This window comes from Gadus morhua, chromosome 8, assembly GCF_902167405.1.
Source record: "Gadus morhua chromosome 8, gadMor3.0, whole genome shotgun sequence".
In the NCBI taxonomy this organism is placed as follows: Eukaryota; Metazoa; Chordata; class Actinopteri; order Gadiformes; family Gadidae; genus Gadus; species Gadus morhua.
The window spans coordinates 22,277,612-22,297,299 of NC_044055.1; the positions used below are offsets into that span (position 1 = coordinate 22,277,612).

General features: G+C 48.6%; 2 protein-coding genes across 3 annotated transcripts in view; both read right to left on the minus strand.

The window, feature by feature from the left end:
• Nucleotides 1-60: 60 nt before the first annotated feature.
• tada1 (transcriptional adaptor 1) lies at nt 61-6,036 on the minus strand. 2 transcript variants are annotated; one of them, XR_003977654.1, is made up of 8 exons: nt 5,758-6,036; nt 5,309-5,400; nt 5,126-5,191; nt 4,953-5,047; nt 4,505-4,726; nt 4,000-4,151; nt 1,903-2,120; nt 61-760 (listed from the first exon to the last, which is right to left on the minus strand). XR_003977654.1 is itself a non-coding variant. In XM_030363722.1 (8 exons), exons 1-8 carry the CDS (start codon nt 5,829-5,831, stop codon nt 605-607), a joined length of 1,014 nt encoding a protein of 337 aa, XP_030219582.1. In that variant the 5' UTR covers nt 5,832-6,033; the 3' UTR covers nt 61-604. The 2 variants fall into 2 exon arrangements, 1 of the variants encoding a protein (XP_030219582.1); XM_030363722.1 differs by having other exon boundaries at nt 1,903-2,059; nt 5,758-6,033.
• A 5,039-nt stretch (nt 6,037-11,075) lies between these two features.
• The window catches only part of angptl1b (angiopoietin-like 1b), a 10,198-nt gene continuing 1,585 nt past the window's right edge, over nt 11,076-19,688 (minus strand). The window contains exons 2-5 of the mRNA XM_030363724.1: nt 16,089-16,918; nt 14,628-14,821; nt 12,585-12,855; nt 11,076-12,139 (exon numbers count right to left, since the gene is read on the minus strand). Of these exons, the coding sequence (XP_030219584.1) occupies nt 11,952-12,139; nt 12,585-12,855; nt 14,628-14,821; nt 16,089-16,899 (1,464 nt within the window). The 5' untranslated portion in view covers nt 16,900-16,918 and the 3' untranslated portion in view covers nt 11,076-11,951. The remainder of the gene's footprint in view (nt 12,140-12,584; nt 12,856-14,627; nt 14,822-16,088; nt 16,919-19,688) is intronic.

A 19,688-nucleotide genomic window follows, 5' to 3' on the forward strand; every position in this document is an offset into this window, starting at 1 on the left:
TAAGTGTGTGGGCGTGGTCTCTTGCGTGATCCTGGCAAGGAGAATAAAACAAACAATAGGCCAAGTCGAAGAGCTTTTATTCCAAAGTAATTGTACTGAAAATAAAAAAAACATGTTCCTGATACAAGATGCATCATGAATGATATATATACAAAACGTCTACAAAAAAATAATCTTAGCTGTACTGGATTTTAGTAGGCAACTAAATGGAAGGGCATTTTGCCTTTACACAACATACATGTATTTACACCCATTTAGACCACACCCGTACAACTAGTGAAGTGACTGGTGTATATATATATAGAAGTAGACACCATAATCACCATGTTTCAAGTGATGCCCGAATTGATCAATGCAGCTCATGTAAATCTAAATCTATTGTCTGTCATGGAAATCACACTTACACATATATATATATATACACAGACACACACCCCGACTACACCTGCCAGGTGTGGTGAAGGATACCTTTACCTGCTCATTAGGTACACAAGTGGGTCTTTCCTATAACACGGCATGTGCCAACACTTACAGGTCACCCATTATTTACAACATTAGTATCATCAGCTGACGTCCCTGGAGGGGGGGGGGGTCTCAGGCCGGCTCAGCTGCCCAGCAGGAGGCCCTCCTTGCCGGCCAGGCGCTGGCGGTGCACGTGGTCCTGCTCCAGCTCCTCGATGCTGGGGTGCCACAGGCGGGCCAGGATACGCTCCATGTTGAGGGCGTACATAGTGTGGGACGGCATCACCCCACGGTGGACCTGAGGGGGACGGGGGGGGAGACAGACAGAGGGAGAGGGACAGACAGAGGGAGAGAGACGGGGGGAGACAGACAGATGGAGAGAGACAGACGGAGGGAGAGAGACAGACAGAGGGAGAGAGACGGGGGGAGACAGACAGATGGAGAGTAACAGACAGAGGGAGAGAGACGGAGGGAGGGAGACAGAGGGAGAGAGAGAGACAGAGGGAGAGAGACGGGGGGAGGGAGAGAGACAGAGGGAGAGAGACGGGGGGAGGGAGAGAGACGAAGGGGAGGGAGAGAAACAGGGGGAGGGAGAGAGACAGGGGGAGGGAGAGAGACAGGGGGAGGAAGAGAGACGAAGGGGAGGGAGAGAAACAGGGGGAGGGAGAGAGACAGGGGGAGGGAGAGAGACAGGGGGAGGAAGAGAGACGGGGGGAGGGAGAGAGACGAAGGGGAGGGAGAGAGACGGGGGAAGAGAGACAGACAGAGGGAGAGAGACGGGGGAAGAGAGACAGACAGAGGGAGAGAGACGGGGGAAGAGAGACAGACAGAGGGAGAGAGACGGGGGAGACAGACAGAGGGAGAGAGACGGGGGGAGACAGATGGAGGGAGAGAGACGGGGGGAGACAGACAGAGGGAGAGAGACAGAGGGAGACAGATGGAGGGAGAGAGACGGGGGGAGACAGACAGAGGGAGAGAGACAGAGGGAGACAGATGGAGGGAGAGAGACGGGGGGAGACAGACAGAGGGAGAGAGACAGAGGGAGACAGATGGAGGGAGAGAGACGGGGGGAGACAGAGAGAGGGAGAGAGACGGGGGGAGACAGACAGAGGGAGAGAGACGGGTGGAGGGAGACGAGGATTTTAGATTGAATTGATGCACTGATTCATAATTGGTGTAGATATAATTAAAATGATGTAAAAAACACAAAAGTTGCGTCATTGCTTTGGAGCCACCATATAGCTTATGTTTATTATTCATACAAGTGTATTTTTAACAATGTTGAAAATAAGGAATATGAAAAGTATGTAAGAAGTACAGTTGACATAAGTTTAAATAATATACTTTACAAATCAGAGAACATAAGCACAGCATGAAGCTTATTATGGTAATCATAAATCTAAAAGCACCATATTCTCAAAGGCGTCCTACGGTCCTGACCTGTAAAGCCTCCAGTAGATCAAACATGCTGATTGGAGGGAGGGGCACAGGGACAGTGTCAGAGGAACAGGCCAATAGGAGAACAGCTTGCTGCTCTGCCTCGTCAGGGGCCACTTGGGGTGGGGGCCCCGCTGGTAGAGAGGCGCTTGGGGGAGGGCTGTGGAGGGGGCGCAGTTATTGGCCGGAATTCAAGAAGATGAGAACTTGTCATCTGTGAACTGTAGAATGATCATGCAGACGAGAAAGTAGCCAGAGCAAGTGAAATTAGACACCTTTCTTATTTTTAAAATGTAATCTTAGTAACATTCACTAATTAGTCAGTCCGCGGATGTTATTTTATAAAGCACGTTACAGTTAATTCGGATAGAGGTCATTAATCAGACTTTTTTATTGGCACTTTGGCCGTCATGCACTGATTTGCATTTTCACTGCCAGTTTAAAAGCGCTGTACCACACCCAAGATGGACGAAGAAAATCGTTTGGCACTCTGGGAAATATGTGTGAAACATTGTCCAATATGTAAACAGGACTAATCTAAAATCAATTGGATCTCAATGTGCTATGGTTTAGGAAACAAAAAAGGTGGAATATTGATATCGCAATGATATCCACGATGATGGATTCACTTTGTGTGTCACCGTGCTTCTGTAAAACCCAAACACATTAAATGTGTCTTAAAGGAGACATATTATACCAAAAGGTGTGAGTGTGATTAGCCTTACAAGCCGTTTCGAAAATCTGCCCCATATGACAGTAGTGGGCGTGTCCACCTAGATCTGTGCTGGATAGATCAGTCTACCAGCCTACCCAGTGGACTGAAGTGAACGTTGCTCATCTATCCAGCACAGATCTAAGTGGACACGCCCACTAGTGATGTCATATGGGTCAGATTTTCGAAACGGCTTGTAAGGCTAATCACACTCACCCCTGGTGGTATAATATGTCTCCTTTAAACGCGTTGTGTCATCGACTCAAGACAAGCATGTATTCGGTTAAAGACAGCCTTTCAAGCAGGAAGCCTGGTTGTAATGGAAATGCAAATCCCAGCCGTGCCTGGCTGCCACGCCGCGCCAAACCGTGCCTAGCCAGGCCAAAAGTAGACTGGAAAATCGCCATCAGAGCAGCTAGCTCTGGGATTATGCTTTGATCTAGATGCCTCGTACACCAGGCCTACAATTTGCAAGTGGAGAAATCTCCCAGCTTTCTTGCGTCATTTCACGGAAGGACGCCACCTTTTGGTCGGCGCCGCCATTTTTGTTGTCGAGTCGTACGGTAAATGGCTGCGCCCGTAAAGAGATTAGTTTTCTTTGTATTTATACCACGTTGGTCATTTTAATGTTGATTTTAAATGCTCTTACTTTATTCAGTCTTGCTTTGCCTACAATACAATGTGAAGTTGTGTTTATTTTCGAGCTGGTTTGCTAAAGAGGCTAATGTAGTTAACAACAACAATGCCTAGCCAATGACAAACAGGAACGCCATAAGAGCTGCAAGCCAGGAAATTACGTCACGTTCTTGCTAGAGCAGGTCGGACGTACCGGTGTACCATACAAACGAATCGCAGTAGGAGGCGTCCTGCTCTAGGAAGGCCGCCATGATAGGCTAGCAATGGCTCTCAAACTGTTCTACTAGTGGACCCCCGCTTAGACATTTTTTCAGCTGTGGTATGTATGTAATTAACATAGCAAGTCTTCAAATCTTTTGGGAGAAAAATGTGCAATTAACATAAATAAGGCGTGTGCGTTCTTTTTGCATTAATACTTTTTTTAATACTAATTTTGTGAGAAACATAAGCCTGTGCTTTATGCAATGAAGCCAGGGGAGGGTCACAGCATGTAGAGGTGAATCCCATTACAATATATTTCTTGTTTCTGGATTTGTTTTCTTTTCACCGATTGTCCTTTATCCTTGTCTTAAGATTTACGTTTTAGACATTTATAAAAACTGATTTTTTTTCAGTTTTTATAAATGTTCAGGACATTTTCAGTACTTCCAAGGGGTATGCATAGCCCCATTTGAGAACAACTGGGCTACGGCACTCAGGATGATCAAACGCCGGCCAAAACAACACATCAGACGACCCCATCACCCCCTCACCAATCAGAGACGCTCTGGTAGGCCGCCAGGCTGTTCTGGAGGTACGGCCGCGGCGTGACCTCAGTGCCGAACGCGTAGGGGAAATGGCCGTCACGCAGGCGGTAGGCCTTCCTCCGCGTGACCACCGCAGTCAGGACGTCTTTCAGATGGTGCTGGAGAAAAAAATAACCAACGCTTAGCCAATGTCCTTCAATGTTCTTCAATGTTATTCCATTGCGCACGCACGCCAAGCACTAACAATCTCTAGGTTAACCCATTCCCTGTATACAGCAAAGATAGCTAAGATAAGAGGCTACACAACTAAGTACTAGAACTAAGTAAGACATACAGTAGGTGCGTACCTTAAGTGCCAGGACGTACAACACACAATAGGTAGGAGGGGTGGCTAAGTCTAGGTGAACTCTAAACAAGTGAACACAGCCCCCGACATCACGGTGGGCCCTCCTAGACCCCCGCTGTGTGCTGGAGGAGCTGGACTAGTAACCGGAGGAGCAGTCCACCTCACCTCGACGGCGTAGATCATGGTGCTGACCGAGTCCTCTGTGACGTTGTCCAGACCCAGCTCGAAGGCCGTCACCATCATCCTGGCCTCCAGCTGGCCCCGGGTGGGGAGGAGCAGGGTGTGGGCACTCAGCCGGACCTGCTCCTCCTCCTCCCCGCCCGGGCCCGCCTCCCGGGGGCTGAAGGGCTGGGCGGCACTCAGAGGGTTCTGGGGCTGGAAGCGATGCTGTAGGGGACACACACACACACACACACACACACACACACACACACACACACACACACACACACACACACACACACACACACACACACACACACACACACACACACACACACACACACACACACACACACACCATTTTCAATCATAAATGGTATGATAACGTAATGTTTTGCATTATTTAAAAAATGACCATCAACACTGACGCAACCCGATGTTCGAGACTCACATCAAACTTTTGTCTGGAAGACAATTTCTTCTTCCCTTTGGGCTTGCACGGCTTGGCCGCAGGGCCACCAGGCCACTGTAAAGACCCTGGTCCCTCTGAGAAAAATCAAATACTGTCAGCTAGAGAAAGGGGAACCAGACGAAACAAACCAAACAAAGAGATGTACTGCTCACCCGGCGTGGAGATGATGATCTGGCACCGTGTGAGGATGGCCAGGAGGAAATCATTGTGAACGTGAACTAGCGAGGGAGAAATGGGTGAAGGGAAATGAACATCCGTCTTTCTTTCAAATCTATAACTTACATCAACTTCATGTTGTCACACAATTTAAGAGACAACAGGAAAAGGGAGGATACCGTTATCCTGGGACAGAAGACGACGTGCTTCGATGTCAAACTCCTCCTTGCTGATCTTCTGTTTGAACCAGAGCTTCAGGTTGGCCCAGTAGCTGCGACCAATAACAACCATTAACCACGGTGATGAACTTCATTACGGACCACATTGATGCAGGTCTATTCAAAGCACCAACAAATGCATTTAAACAGCTGGATAATTTTTTTTTTGTAGTAGTCTGCAGAAACCTAACCGTTAAACAATGGATTTAACATAACGTTAGTCAGATGGATTTTCGTACAGTTGTTTCGGCTACTTGTCAATTGTTATCTACTTTCAGCGACTGGAGGAGCTGCTGCAGGAGAGATACTGAGCATAGCATCACAACATCAACTCCATCATCAGAAACACCAAAATAACCCTGTTCATTGCGGGACAATGACTCCGCAACCTATCCAAGTGGTACACTCACTGTTTGATGTTATCGCCGATCGCATCAGTTAGATTCTTCTTTGCAATCTCCAGCTCACTCGCATGAGCTGCCATAGCTGATGTTTGAGACTGACGTCATCACTCAGCGCCGACATTTCTGTCCTAAATAATAAGTGACTACTTTTAGTGTGTGCTGCGTTTAATGTTGAATTGATTGATAGGGGCTACAGATCGAACACGGGTCATTATTCATAACACTAAACACATTTTAGTAGATCAATGTGATTCTCTGCGATTTCCTTTGGTGTGATTGTGTTCAAGTTGTACAGGTTTGGATGTAGCCAATGCATACCGTCGGTAGGGGGCGGCAGAGCGTCGGTAGGGGGCGGTAGAGCGTCGGTAGGGGGCAGTAGAGCGTCGGTAGGGGGCGGTAGAGCGTCGGTATGGGGAAGTAGAGCGTCGGTGGGAGGGGGGGGGGGGTAGAGCGTCGGTAGGGGGCGGCAGAGCGCAGCCTCTATTTCTGTCTTGGAAGGCCATATTTATTAAGGAGGGCCATACTAATATTTATCATAGTATTTCTGTCAATAAGTCTGTGAAGCTTCATTTCGGTTTAGAACCCTTTGAAAAATGTAAGGCTTCACATACAGTGATTGAACGCAAGTTCTTGGCAGAAAGGCTATATTGATCAGATAAGACTTTAAATGTCATCATTCTATTGATAATCCCCGGACCACGTGACATATTACCAGTTTTATAAATTAGTATTATACAAATAGGTCAATCACGATTAATCGTGATTCTTGACAAATCTAAGGTCATTTTAAAACCTATGGATCAAAAAATATTAGGCCTTTTCATGGGACATTGGACATTTAATCATGTGGTAATCGATGAAGCCATTGAATAGCACTTGAGTATAAGGAAGTTGTGTACAACCACCCCCTGAGCAAGCCCCCACCCCCAACGCACACACGCATGCACACACACACACATACATTTGGCCTTCGGCTATGTTACTTTAATCAACAAAATAGACTTGCAGCCACAATGTATATCTCAGCCCTATGACTCGCGGCATGTATCAGAATACATGGAATCATGAAGCCTAGACTTCAACATAAGAGGAGACCACCAAAGATAATCAAAGAAATGAGAGAAATCACAGTCCTGTATATAACTCTATATTATATGTATAACTTTCCTTCCCTTTGAGTCTGCCAATCTTTATATATATGTGATACATAAATATACAAATGAATTACTATTTGAATTGGCTCAGTATCAAATGGCAGATTTAAGTTCACTTGAGGAAAAGAGAAGCACAATTTTCAAGACTCTGTGGCTGGTCAGTTGTTTGTTATTTCTGGATCTTGCTCAGAGCTTAGGCCTTCATCGACTCCCCTGCGCTATCAAAATAAATTACATTCATCCATGGCAACTGTTACTGTGCTCAACATGAGAAAAATGTGCCTAATCTGTGTTTCAGAAATAGACATGTCCGTCAAAATATAAGGGGCTCAAAACATCTTTAATAAATTAAGAATGTTTGTAGTATTTTCACTTAAAGCATTAAAAAAGAGGGCTTTAAAGGAATGAGGAAGACCACTATTCAAACATTTCATTCAGGATAAACACATTTTGTTCCACAGTTCCTGGACATGGGAATATATTGAGTGTTTTATTTATAGGTCTGCTTGCCCTATTGATGTAAGGTGCGGTTTAGAGGTATTTGCCTTCTCCTTCAGAGAGTCGAATTCATCATTTTATGCCAATTCCATTTTCCGAAGTAAATCTGGTCCTATTTTTATGTATTCCACTGTATTCATTTGTTAAATATCCTAAATCCTAAGTGGCATTACTATAATCGCTTTTGGATGAAAATTAAAATCTACCAAGAGTATGAGGTCACTTTTTCATAAAGCAGAATGAGATCATCAAGTCTATAGATCACTCATGCTGTTAAAGTAAAAGCTGAGGTCTTGATGTTGAGCCGGTATTTTTATTTTTATATAAGCATACAATTTCTATCATCGCTTTTTTTGTCTCGGAAAAGTACAAGGTGAGCTTTTTGTACTTTAGATTCGGTATAGTATATGAGCAGCCCTTTTTCAAGGGTGTTCTGTGCGATGTGTACTTGATTCAGGAGATGATGCAAAATAAGATATTTTTAGTTAAAAAAACGCAGAAAAAAAAATCAGTCTCTCTTTATCTGAGAGACTGAAATACAGCTGCAAACATTCAACAAACACCCCTGCACCTCATATAAGCCATCTTCTCTTTCCCAGAAATCCGCCTAACACGGCAGCCATTTTGGTGGTCGAAGCACCCTGGCACTCAAGAAGTTCCACCAAGAAGAAGACAGAGAGGACTTTCTCCCAGGCCAGACCTCCAATCGTCTCCCTAGGGACTAGGCAGCCCACCCCGAACCTCGTCCTGAGTGTGGTTCACCCACCAAGGAGCCGAGGGATGTCCCCTTCTCTGTTGCAGCCAATGAATGGCCTGGATTTTCTTTGCAGGTGTGAGGTGAGGAGCCATGACACCCCTCTAAGAGTTTAACATGACTCAGAGAGTGTCTGACTTACGGCTCTTGGGGCCCGCAAGGTATGAAGAGGGCCGCCCCCCCATTTCTCCGTCGGGACGGCAACGTACGCCTTTCTCAAGACAGAAACCCCCAAAAGCTGTCAGACTGACGGACAGAGTTTGTTGGACGGTTGGACATGATCTTAACAGACATTGGACAATTGCCACCCAATAATGAATACACACATCCTGGTTGGAATTTCTTGACACATGTCTCTCACAAGAACCACGACAGGGTGTCATTGAGGCGTAACTGTACTCACACACACACACACACACACACACACACACACACACACAGTTACGCACACGCCAGCACACCAACACATACATACACATATACTCAGATACTTAGGCACACATGCAAACAAACACATGCAAGCATGGACAAAACACAGACTGTCACACTTTAAAACATTCTTATTATAGTTAGGCTGCTACAATGATCCAATGTCAAATATTACAGACTCTACAAAGAGTTTACATTGGAGCTTTTTTTTATTTGCGGAGAACCTTCTCACTCAAGCTTCTTGAAATAGAAACCAGAATAAGGGTTCTCTTTGTACGGAATGACTTGCAACCAAATAATTATAATATTTGAAAGTCAAATCCCTCCCTTCTTCTCCCAACAGCTAACCTTTCTTACCACAACAATGACAAAGATGACAAGCAACCAGTATACCACGGATGACAGCATAAATCCACAGGACGGGCCCAAACCATGTTGCTCAACTGTATTTTATTGCTGTGTTTGAAATGCACCAATTTCCAGTGCAGTGAGTCACTGCCCTGAGAAACTTTATTATCCACATAGTCTTTAAGAGCCTGTCTCGGTATGGGCTGTTATTTTATTGTTACATTTTTATGTTCTCTGAACATTCCCTAGTAAAAAAATATTGAAACAACGTCTTCTTTTCCTTTGCCTTCGGTTGTCCCCTCATATATATTGCATTTTTAATGTGTGAGAAAAGTAAAGACCAAAACAACAAAAGAAACAGCGTGGCGTGACTGGGAGGTTCGCTGTAGTAAATCAGCTGCAACATGAGATCCGGTTTATCTTCAGTATTTCTGACGGTGAGGGGATGTTACATCATTACATCTTAGAGGGGGAGGGGTGAGGGGGTGAGGGGAAGAGGGTGAGGGCTAGAGGGTGAGGGGGGAGGGTGAGGGGTCAAGGGTGAGGGGTGAGGGGTAGAAGGTGTGGGGGAGAGGGGGAGGGGTGAGGGCTAGAAGGTGAGGGGGAGGGGTAGAGGGTGAGGGGTGAGGCGGGGAGGGGTGAGGGATAGAGGGTGAGAGGTGAGGGGTAGAGGGTGAGGGGGTGAGGAGGGGAGGGGTGAGGGGTAGAAGGTGAGGGGTGAGGGGTAGGGGGAGAGCGGTAGGGGTGAGGGGGGGAGGGGAGAGGGGTAGAGGGGGAGGGGTGAGCGGTAGAAGGTGAGGGGTAGAGAGTCAGGGGTAAAGGGTGAGGGGTGAGGGGTAGAGGGTGAGGGGGGGAGGGGAGAGGGGTAGAGGGGGAGGGGTGAGGGGGGGAGGGGAAGAGGGTGAGGGCTAGAGGGTGAGGGGGGGAGGGTGAGGGGTAAAGGGTGAGCGGTAGAAGGTGTGGGGGAGAGGGGGAGGGGTGAGGGCTAGAAGGTGAGGGGTAGAGGGTGAGGGGTGAGGGGTGAGGGGTAGAGGGTGAGGGGTAGGGGTGAGGCGGGGAGGGGGAGAGGGTGAGGGGTAGAGGGTGAGGGGTAGAGGGTGGGGGGTAGAGGGTGAGGGGTTGTTTAGGCCCATCAGAAGCCCCCAGACGACCCCTTGCTCGACCACGAGCCCCGATCCCCAGCGGATCGGTTTCTCCCTTCCTCTCCACTGATTACAGACTACAGACTATACAGAGAGCCATTGCTCTCTCTCCCTCTCCCTCTCTCTCTCTCTCTCTCTCTCTCTCTCTCTCTCCCTCTCTCTCTCTCTCTCTCCCTCTCTCTCTCTCTCTCTCTCTCTCTCTCCTCTCTCTCTCTCTCTCTCCCTCTCTCTCTCTCTCTCTCTCTCTCTCTCTCTCTCTCTCTCTCTCTCTCTCTCCCTCTCCCTCGCCAAAGTTTATATTTGTGAGTGATATTCAAAAACATACTTCTCAGGCACTTTCTATGGAAAGAATGTAAATGTCTCTGTATTTAAAAAGATGAGGGGAAGGGGAGGAGGAAGGGGAGGGGAGAGGAAACGTTGGCAATTTGGAAAGATTCCATCCCAGTGTCAGCTCTCCCCCACCTCCTTTCTATCCAATCATTCCCATTTCTCCTTCTTGCCCTCTCCCCTCCCCTCCGCTCCCTCCTCCCTCTCCCCTCCCCTCCGCTCCCTCCTCCCTCTCCCTCTCTCTCTCTCTCTCTCTCTCTCTCTCTCTCTCTCTCTCTCTCTCTCTCTCTCTCTCTCTCTCTCTCCCTCTCTCTCTCTCTCTCTCTCTCTCTCTCTCTCTCTCTCTCTCTCTCTCTCTCTCTCTCTCTCTCTCTCTCTCTCTCTCCCTCTCTCTCTCTCCCTCTCCCTCTCTCTCTCTCTCTCTCTCTCTCTCTCTCTCTCTCTCTCTCTCTCTCTCTCTCTCTCTCTCCCTCTCTCTCTCTCTCTCTCTCTCTCTCTCGTCTCTGTCTCCCCATCCTGTTTGGCATTCAGCAATGTGTTTCTCGTTGTCTCCACCAAATCCTCTTCGACTCAATTTGCTTGGTTGGCATTTTTATACTGCGCCAAAACCAACTAGAGACCACGTCACTACACCCCCCTGCCCCCTCCTTCTCTCACAGCGATACATGTTGATCCAGGTTGATGGAAGAAATTTAATCTTTAGCATAACTGGAAGGGCATTAATACAACAAGCATTTATATTCCTCTCAGAATGACACTCATAAATACAGTTGGAAAGGAGGGGAGAAACTATTTTTGAAAGATTATTTTGCCGTTTCCTTGGTATCGATATTTAAAGATAAATTATAAAATGTCTGTAACATATAGAGTTATTAAGGCCATTGCCAGTTTAGGAGGACGCCATACATCAGGCTACTCTTTTCTAGTGATAACTACGGAACAGAAACCATATCTGAACAAGTCATTAAATTTTGTACTATTTACGCATATAGTTTGGTCATATGTAGTAGTCAGTGGGGACTATATAGAATCTGAGTACTAATAATTATTTGAACTGTGTAACCTGAATTGTGACTGGATCTTGAGTTTGATTTTGAATGCAAGTGTGCATGTATTCTTGGCCATCGTTTTTCAGTCCTCCCTTGGATGTCAATCAATTAAATGCAAATCCTCTGCCTGCAGAGGTGAGAGACTTTAAACACCGTTGTCTCTGCCAGGCACACAATTCATGGGGCTTCAATAAACTTTTGGCACTGATCTTGTCTTCTCTTCCTCTTTAGCCATGTACTACAACAAGCTGTGTACATATTCATACGGGGGGTCCCCATCGCTGTAGGAAGGGATCTGGAGAAGAAAAACAAAATTCTTCCAATCCCTTGGGAGGTGGGTATAGTTTCGGGGGAGCTGGGGAGACCTTCACAGAAGTAAAGAGCAGGCTTCTCTTTCCAACACTTCTACACAACATTTATACTCACAACAAATACACTCTATAATTTATGTCTGAGGTGCTCCAGCCCGCCCCGTGGCCTCAGCAGGGGCCCTCCACCCTCAGTCTATGGGCCGGACCATGATGCGGACCGCCTTCATGGAGTAGAAGCCCCCGCCGTACTCGGCCCAGAAGATGCCGTCCTGGTACTTGCTGCGGTAGACGCCGCCGGTGTACCACACGCCGTTCAGGTTGGCCTGGCCGCAGCTGTTGTACCACCAGCCTCCCTTCTGGAAGTGGGCGCAGTTACCTTCCGAGAGAGAGCGAGAGCACGGCAGCGGTGAGATCCTCTGGAAACCATTGATGCTTTTATCCCCAAAAGTCACTTCATCAGCCTGACCCCCATAAACAATGAAAGGTCGGAGGAAGTTTACATGGACCTTACAATGCAGGTTCCTTTCCCCCCAACATGCCTTAAATGCAATATGGCAAGATGGGAACAACAATTCTGACAAATGTCCTTATTGTAAGCCTCTTTGGATGACAGCGTCGGCTAAATGACCGAAATGTAAATGTAAATGGAATACTAGGTGGAAGATGACACATTTTTGTTGATTCCTCTCACATCATAATAAGTTTCCTTATCTTTTTTTAAAATCTTTTTGTTCGTAGCATTAGCTTAGCTTTGGTAGCCCCCTGCCTCATGAGACCCCCGCTCCCACTGCGGCGTCCCCCGCCGCGTGCCGCCCTCCTACCGGCGTAGCCGTCCTTGTCGCGGTCCAGCGTGGTGAACTGCTTGCCGTTGTGGCTGCCGAGCGAGTCTCCGGCGTTGCCCTGGTAGGTGCCCAGCCGCAGCCTGTAGCCCTCGGCCTCGGGCTCCAGGTGGAAGCTGCTGTACTGGGCGTACACCTTCTTGCCCGTCCAGTCCTCCAGCTCCACCAGCAGCTTGTAGTCTCCCTGCCGCCCCAGCTTGTAGATCCCCTCCAGCCCCAGCCAGTACTCCCCGTCGATGTTCCCGAAGCCACTCTGCGTGAGGGGAGATTACAGGAGTGTCAGAGGATGATTACAGAAGTTACGGTTCCTGTGGGAGTCTTTGGTCTTTGTCAAGAGTAAAGGGATTGGGGGGGGGGGGGGGGGGGGGGGGGGACTTGTTTAGGTGGACTTGAAACAAAAATCTGGGACGTGTATCAGTCGGATAACGGTTTGGTTGACAATCCCGAGAAACCAATTACAAAGTACATTCTTTTAAACGGAGACACATGGCCCACCATGGCATGCGAAGGCTGCTCTCCTCTCAGAGTTCCTTCTCAAAGGAGAAACCAAGGTATTCAGAAAAAAAAAAAGAAGAAGAAGAAAAGCCCTGCATCAATCCAGAGAATGGTTGTGCGATGGGCTCCTCTTTCAAACTGGCCCAGCACCCCATGCCGTGGATCAGCGGGTAACAGCGATACTCTAGCAGCCTGTTGAATAATCACCAGCATTATGCCTCTGGCAGCATGCCTCTGACACACTTCACCAGGGAGGGCCGGGCTGCGGTGGGCTGGATTAACTGCTGGAGGCCCCTGAGGATGATGAATGATGTGGGCTCTCATGACGGTCGGTTTGGGTGGTTGGGTATGGGAAGGGGTGGGGGGGGTTTGGCCTCTCTCGTTGTGTGCATGAACATGATGACTTTGAGTGGGGGGTGGGCAAATTCATTTTGAAGAGTAATTTAGCTCCCATTTGGGGTGTTTAATACGCACACTGAACAGAACACTGCATCATTCAGTCTGCCAACACTTATACAGTCCACCGCGGACAGAGAGAGGGAGGATGGGGGAGAGAAGGGGAGAGGGGGGGAGATAGAAAGGGAGGAAAGGAGTGGGGAGGGAGAGAGGGAGAGGGATAGAGAGAGGGGTGAGAGAGAAAGGAAGAGAACCAAAGGAGAAATGATTGAAAAAGAGAGCATGGAATGGAAGGAGAAAGAGTGTAAGAGTGTGAGAGAGGCAGAATTTGAGAGGGATAGAGAGAGAAGGGGGAGAAAGAGGGAAAGAGGGAGCGAGAGAGAAGAAGATGGTAAGCCGGGCTGTAGAGACAGAGTAAGATGGTTAGTTGGTCTGTTGTCAGCTGAGCGGCCGGAGACTCAGCCCGGTGTAGAGAACGGCAGCAACGGCCGCAGCGGCAGCGTAGCGGTGGTTTGGGTGGTGAGGAGTGGGGGTCGAGCTGACACTGAGCTGTGGAACATACTTTCCTACGAGGCCTGCATACTAAAGGCCGTCTAACGTTTCATAATGGGTTTCCCAAGAAACGGAGCCCCGTCGGCGGCCCTCTCGCTCTCTCTCTCCGTCTCCGGGTCTGCTGACTCAGGCTGTCTGCGTTACCGCCGACTCAGGAACACTTCAGTCTGGGCCGCGGAGGGGGACGAGGTCCTCCACAACGCTCCGCACCAGATGGCCTCTCACACGCAAAACGCACACACACTTCTGGATCTCCAGGTCCATGTAACAACAACACCCCGGCTGTTTGGACAGGAACGGATCACAGGCGGAGTGAGGATGAGGAGGGAGACAGAGGGAGGGGGGGGGGGGGGAAGGAGAGGGGGAAGGAGGGGGAAGGAGGGAGAGAATAGGGAGACGAAGAGTGAAAGAAAGAGGGCTAGAGAGAGGGTGACAAGAAGAGGAAGGGAGAGGAAGGAGCGGGAGGGAGGCGGATGGGGGGGGGGGGGGGGGGGGGAGAAGGGGAGGGGAGGAGGAGAAAGACAGAGGGGGAGGGGAGAAGCAAGCGAGAACCCCCCCCAGTGGAGCCCTGTGCATCCTCACCTTGTAGCTGTCCCAGTTCCTGAAGAAGTTGACGGAGCCGTCTCTGCGGCTCTGGATGACGGTCCAGCCCCCGTTGTCCATGCCCTGCTCACACCACACCTGCAGCGGCCGCGACGCCTCCTCGGGCCGGATCAGGTACACCCCGCTGCCGGTGTGGCCGGCCTCCTGGGCGTGGAGGCAGTCTCTGTATGGACCTGGGGCCGGGCGGCACAGGGGACATGGGCCGCTTCATTCAATCTCATGGATGATGCATAAGCTGAGGATAAAAGCGTCTGCTAAAGGCCCTTCATGTAAATGTAATCTATTAGAAAGCATTCAGTAAATAAATGAACACCTTTGAAGATATAGCAGTAGATAGAGGAGTAGTAGAAGAGATACACATTTCTATATGGGGCTACACAGTTGCTTTTTCACCTTAGTGCCCCCCCCCCCCCTCCTAAAGTATACTACCACTCCTAATTAAAACAAAATTTAAATCACAAGCAGATGTGTCTGAGCAGCCAGTTTATGTTGCGGAATATTAACAGCCTGCCCGTCACATGCTGTTTAGAGAGAGTCCGTTACAGCCTGGGATGGAACGTACCATTCAAGCACGGGATGGAACGTACCCTTCCAGCCTGGGTTGGAACGTACCATTCCAGCCTGGGTTGGAACGTACCATTCCAGCCTGGATTGGAATTTACCACTCCAGCCTGGGTTGGAACGTACCATTCCAGCCTGGGTTGGAACGTACCATTCCAGGCTTGGATGTGTCTTTGTTTCTCTCGCAGTGTACGTCGCGGTGGGGACACTCTGCCTTGAAATCCTACACTCAGCTTTTGGGGCTGAATAATGGAACATGTCAACAGTCCTGGGCTGATGAGGAAAATGGCAGCACAGGTTTTTCTGTGGGTGAGGTGTATTTGTGCTCAGCCATATCCCCCTGAGACCCCTTCCCTTTTAGTCTGTTTCTCACCCTCCCCTTCCACCTGAATTCAGACATTACTACATTTTTATTTCCATCACGGCCTGTGTTTGCTTTTGGTTTGGAGAGAGGATGTAGTTACAGCTGAAAATGCAAATCTTTGACCCTTTGGGACACAGAGGGCCTGGTTTACCTGCGGCCCAGTTGAACTGAGAAAGGAACTTTATTTTCTGGTTTATCCCTTTAGATGATGAACTAATCAATTCACATATAGTAAACTGCCAGCCAATCTCTCTCTATTTTCTCTCCCTCTCTTTCTCCCTCTTGCGTCCTCACTCTCCTCTCCTGCTCTCCATCTGTCCATCTCCTTCTCTCTCTGTCTCTCTCTGTGTCTCTCTCTTCCTCCTTCTATGTTATATTAATCTGCTAACTCGGTTGCAACTGGTTGTTCTGATGTTCTGGCCCCCATTATGCATTGTCTTCCCCAATAGACGGACTATTCTTACCTAAACACCCCATAACCTGACCTGAACCGGCCCCCTTTCGGACACCCTCACCTTCCACACTGAAGTTGCCTGCCGGCGGCTTCTGGGCCTCCATGGTGCTTCCCGTCGGCGACGGTCCCGAGCGAGAGCCCCTCTCCCGCGGTGCCTCCCGGCCGTTGTCCCTCTGGATCTCGTTGGTGAAGCGCGGCACGCTGACCGGCAGGTTCTCAGGGACCACCTGCACCAGCGGCGGCCCCTCGGGGTGGTGGTCCCGCCGGCGTCCGTACACTTGCATGCAGCGCTCCTCGAGCGCGGCGATCAGCACCGACTGGTTGTTGACCACGGCCGACAGCGCGGAGAAGCGCGTCTCCAGCTCGCGGTAGCGCGAGGACAGCCGCAGCGACTCGGCCGTGGCGTTGAGCACGCGCGTCTCCAGCTGAGCCAGCTCCAGGGAGTTGTCCCGCTTGCGGATGATCTCGTGCAGCAGCTGCATGTACAGCTGCGTCACGCGGGAGTTCATGTTGCGGCTCTCCTTGCGCAGCAGCTTCATCTCGTTCACCAGGTTGCCGTCCACGTCCACCACCAGCTTCAGGGTCTCCACCTCCCGCCGCTGCTTGGACAGGAGGTCCCGCACCGAGGCCACGTCCAGGCGGGTCACGCGGTCCTTGTCGGTGGCGTAGCCGCGGGCCGCGCAGATGGGGCCTGTGATCTTCTGCTCGGGGACCAGGAAGGTGTAGGAGCACTTCTTGGGGTCCCCGCTGTAGTCGTCGGGGGCCCTTCGTGTCCGCGAGAGGAGGGGGTTCTTGGCCAGGCCTTGGGTGCCGGTCCACAGGGACAGTCCACAAAGCACTAGCAGGCCCCAGGCTGCAGGACACATACTCATCCTCTTTTGATTGACAAACCTGAAGATTAAGATTACAGACAGGTCCGATTTAATTATTTGGACAGACAGACGGACGGACATCCAAATATCTTTCACAGAATTGAGTTATAAGTTATGTTTAATAATTCATCTCATTGAAAAATGTTTACTGGTTTCCCTCTTTTTACTGAACCCTTATCCAACAGAATGGATCAGAACCTATTTTGGTCCTGTTTAGATTCTGGGATGGAATTTAATTGAAAAACTGACAGCATGTCAGAGAGCACATACACAACCTGCGGGCCAACCTGCGGACCTATATCCAGTGTAGACTAGAGCAGGAAAAACCCTGCTGGTTTGGCCCTTCCCATCTACTGCTGTTCACACGTTCTGCACTAAACTAGTGAATCCTTATCAGTGTCTGGACAGACGAGTGGGCCAGCTGTTCAGACCTGCTGGCCTGGTGTCATATTTGGAGACTGTGGACAAACCATTCCACACAAACACACACACAAACACACACACACACACACACACACACACACACACACACACACACACACACACACACACACACACACACACACACACACACACACACACACACACACACTCACACACACACACACACTCTCACACACACACACACACACACACACACACACACACACACACACACACACACACACACACACACACACACACACACACACAGACACACAGACACACAGACACACACATTCCATCCTTGCATCAAACCGAGGTCGCTTCTTGTTTGTTTATTCTTGCTTTGTTGAGTTCAGTTTTGGTGTGAAGATGAGAATTGGCTGAGACTCATCATGTTGACACGATGTAGAAATGTCTTGGCTAACGTCTGTTTATTCATGTGTAAACAGAAACCTGATATCCATTAAAGGACCAGGCCAGCACAGAGCGGCTATTATGCAATGTTGATCTCGGAAAAAATTGACAAGATTGAGAGCTTCAAGAAAGCTTAGAGATGCTTTGCAAGTCTATGTACCTGGATGATTCTACAATGAATCCTGAAAGCTAGAGATGATGCATAATCATATAGTTAGCATCTTGGAGGCTAGAAGCTAAATATGCATGATATTCACATAGTGGTAGGCTACCGACCGTCCATAAGGCTAGATATTGATTAGCAAAGTGTAAGCATCTTGGATGCTAGATATGTATTAGCAAAGCGCTAACATTTCGGGGCTAGAAATATATTAGAGTAGAGTTGGCAATTTGAAGGCTGCAGAGGCATTGGGATAGAGTCTAGCCTACTGACCTACCAGATAGAGATGTATTCTGCCCTACAAAGACAAACTGCCGTATCTGCTAGAACAGTGAAGCTCTGAACAATGGCTTTAAAGGCATTTTTTTGTCTCATGATTCAATGAAGATTTTGATCCCTAAATAGACACAACCAATATGTTTAATCTACGACCCAAACATTTCTGCTACTCTACTACGCCTTTGTTTTATTATGAATGGCCCAGTGTGATGTCCAACCTGAACAACGGTATAGGTTGTCTGTGTAGATTTTCCAAAACAACCCTTATGAACGTTTTAGCCCCCTTTCGCCCCTTTCGCCCGCCGTATTGCTGAAGAAACAGCAATACGATAAATCAAGGTTCTGTCTGCCAAATAAAACAATTACATTTCTAGAGATAAATGAGAATCTTCAGTCAGTGGCTCTGTCTGATGTTTATGCTTGGTCAGTTAATGCAAAGTTTTCTATTGTTGCAATGGTAATTCATGCCCGTTGCCATCCCTGAAACCACCCGCTTGCGTGTTGGTTGACTCGATGTCTTTGCATTGTGTAGTCATCGGAGCTGCTGGGTTCACTGCTACATTGTGTAACTGAGGATGTTTCTCCAAATAAAAAACATTCAAGTGACCCAGGTGTTTTTGTGAAGCACAACAGAGGTCTATTTTTGCTTTGCTTCCGTCGAAAGATATCCATTCCAAAGTTCCTTTTATCAAAATATTTAGTCTAACAAGATCAGCATGACACATTGACAGCTGTTAAAACAACGTCCTTTCAATACAAACATAGATCTTTAAGTGACCAAGGGATGACATTTTTTTTTGCTTTGATTCTGCTGAAAAATTGGGGGTCCAGGTTACACCACTGAACGTGGCTGACATTTTGCAGGGACTGGATTTTCAGTGCGATCCCACGGCCCCCCTGATTGATAGGTCTAATGGAGGGTTCATATCTCTTTCCGATTACTTAAGATTAATTTATTACAATGCCTTTTATTTCCATTGTGTTGCAATAGTGCAATTGATGATGCTTTGTGAATGACTTCCTGTAAGGCTAGATCCCCCAGATCCCCCATCTCCTCTCTATTGTGTGGGGACGGACGAGGGTTGGATGTGATTGGGTTTTACCGTGCACAGCGACGGAGCTTGGATGAATGACGTTTCATAAATGCCTGCTAGGAGGGGGATCCTAACCTCCATATTCCGTTGCGGGCCATGGCTCCGGAAAGCCAGAGCTAATGGCAGACCAAACTAAGGCTGTTTCTGGCAGCTGGTCAAGCCCTCTGCCAGAAGCCAAGTCCTGTGGAGACTGACGGTGAGAGAGGCTAAATAACAATCATCCCCAGGCCTTCTCCCGGCACACTGGATGGCACGGCCGGCTTTCACATGAAAACAAACCCTTTGGGGGATTGGAACGTGATGCCAGCCAATCAGAGTGCCAGAGGCAGGACAGATCATTGATCATGTCTGTGGTCGCATCCCCAATTTGGGATGCAGCAAAGGCTCCAGACCACAGTTAATGGCGAGGATTGAAA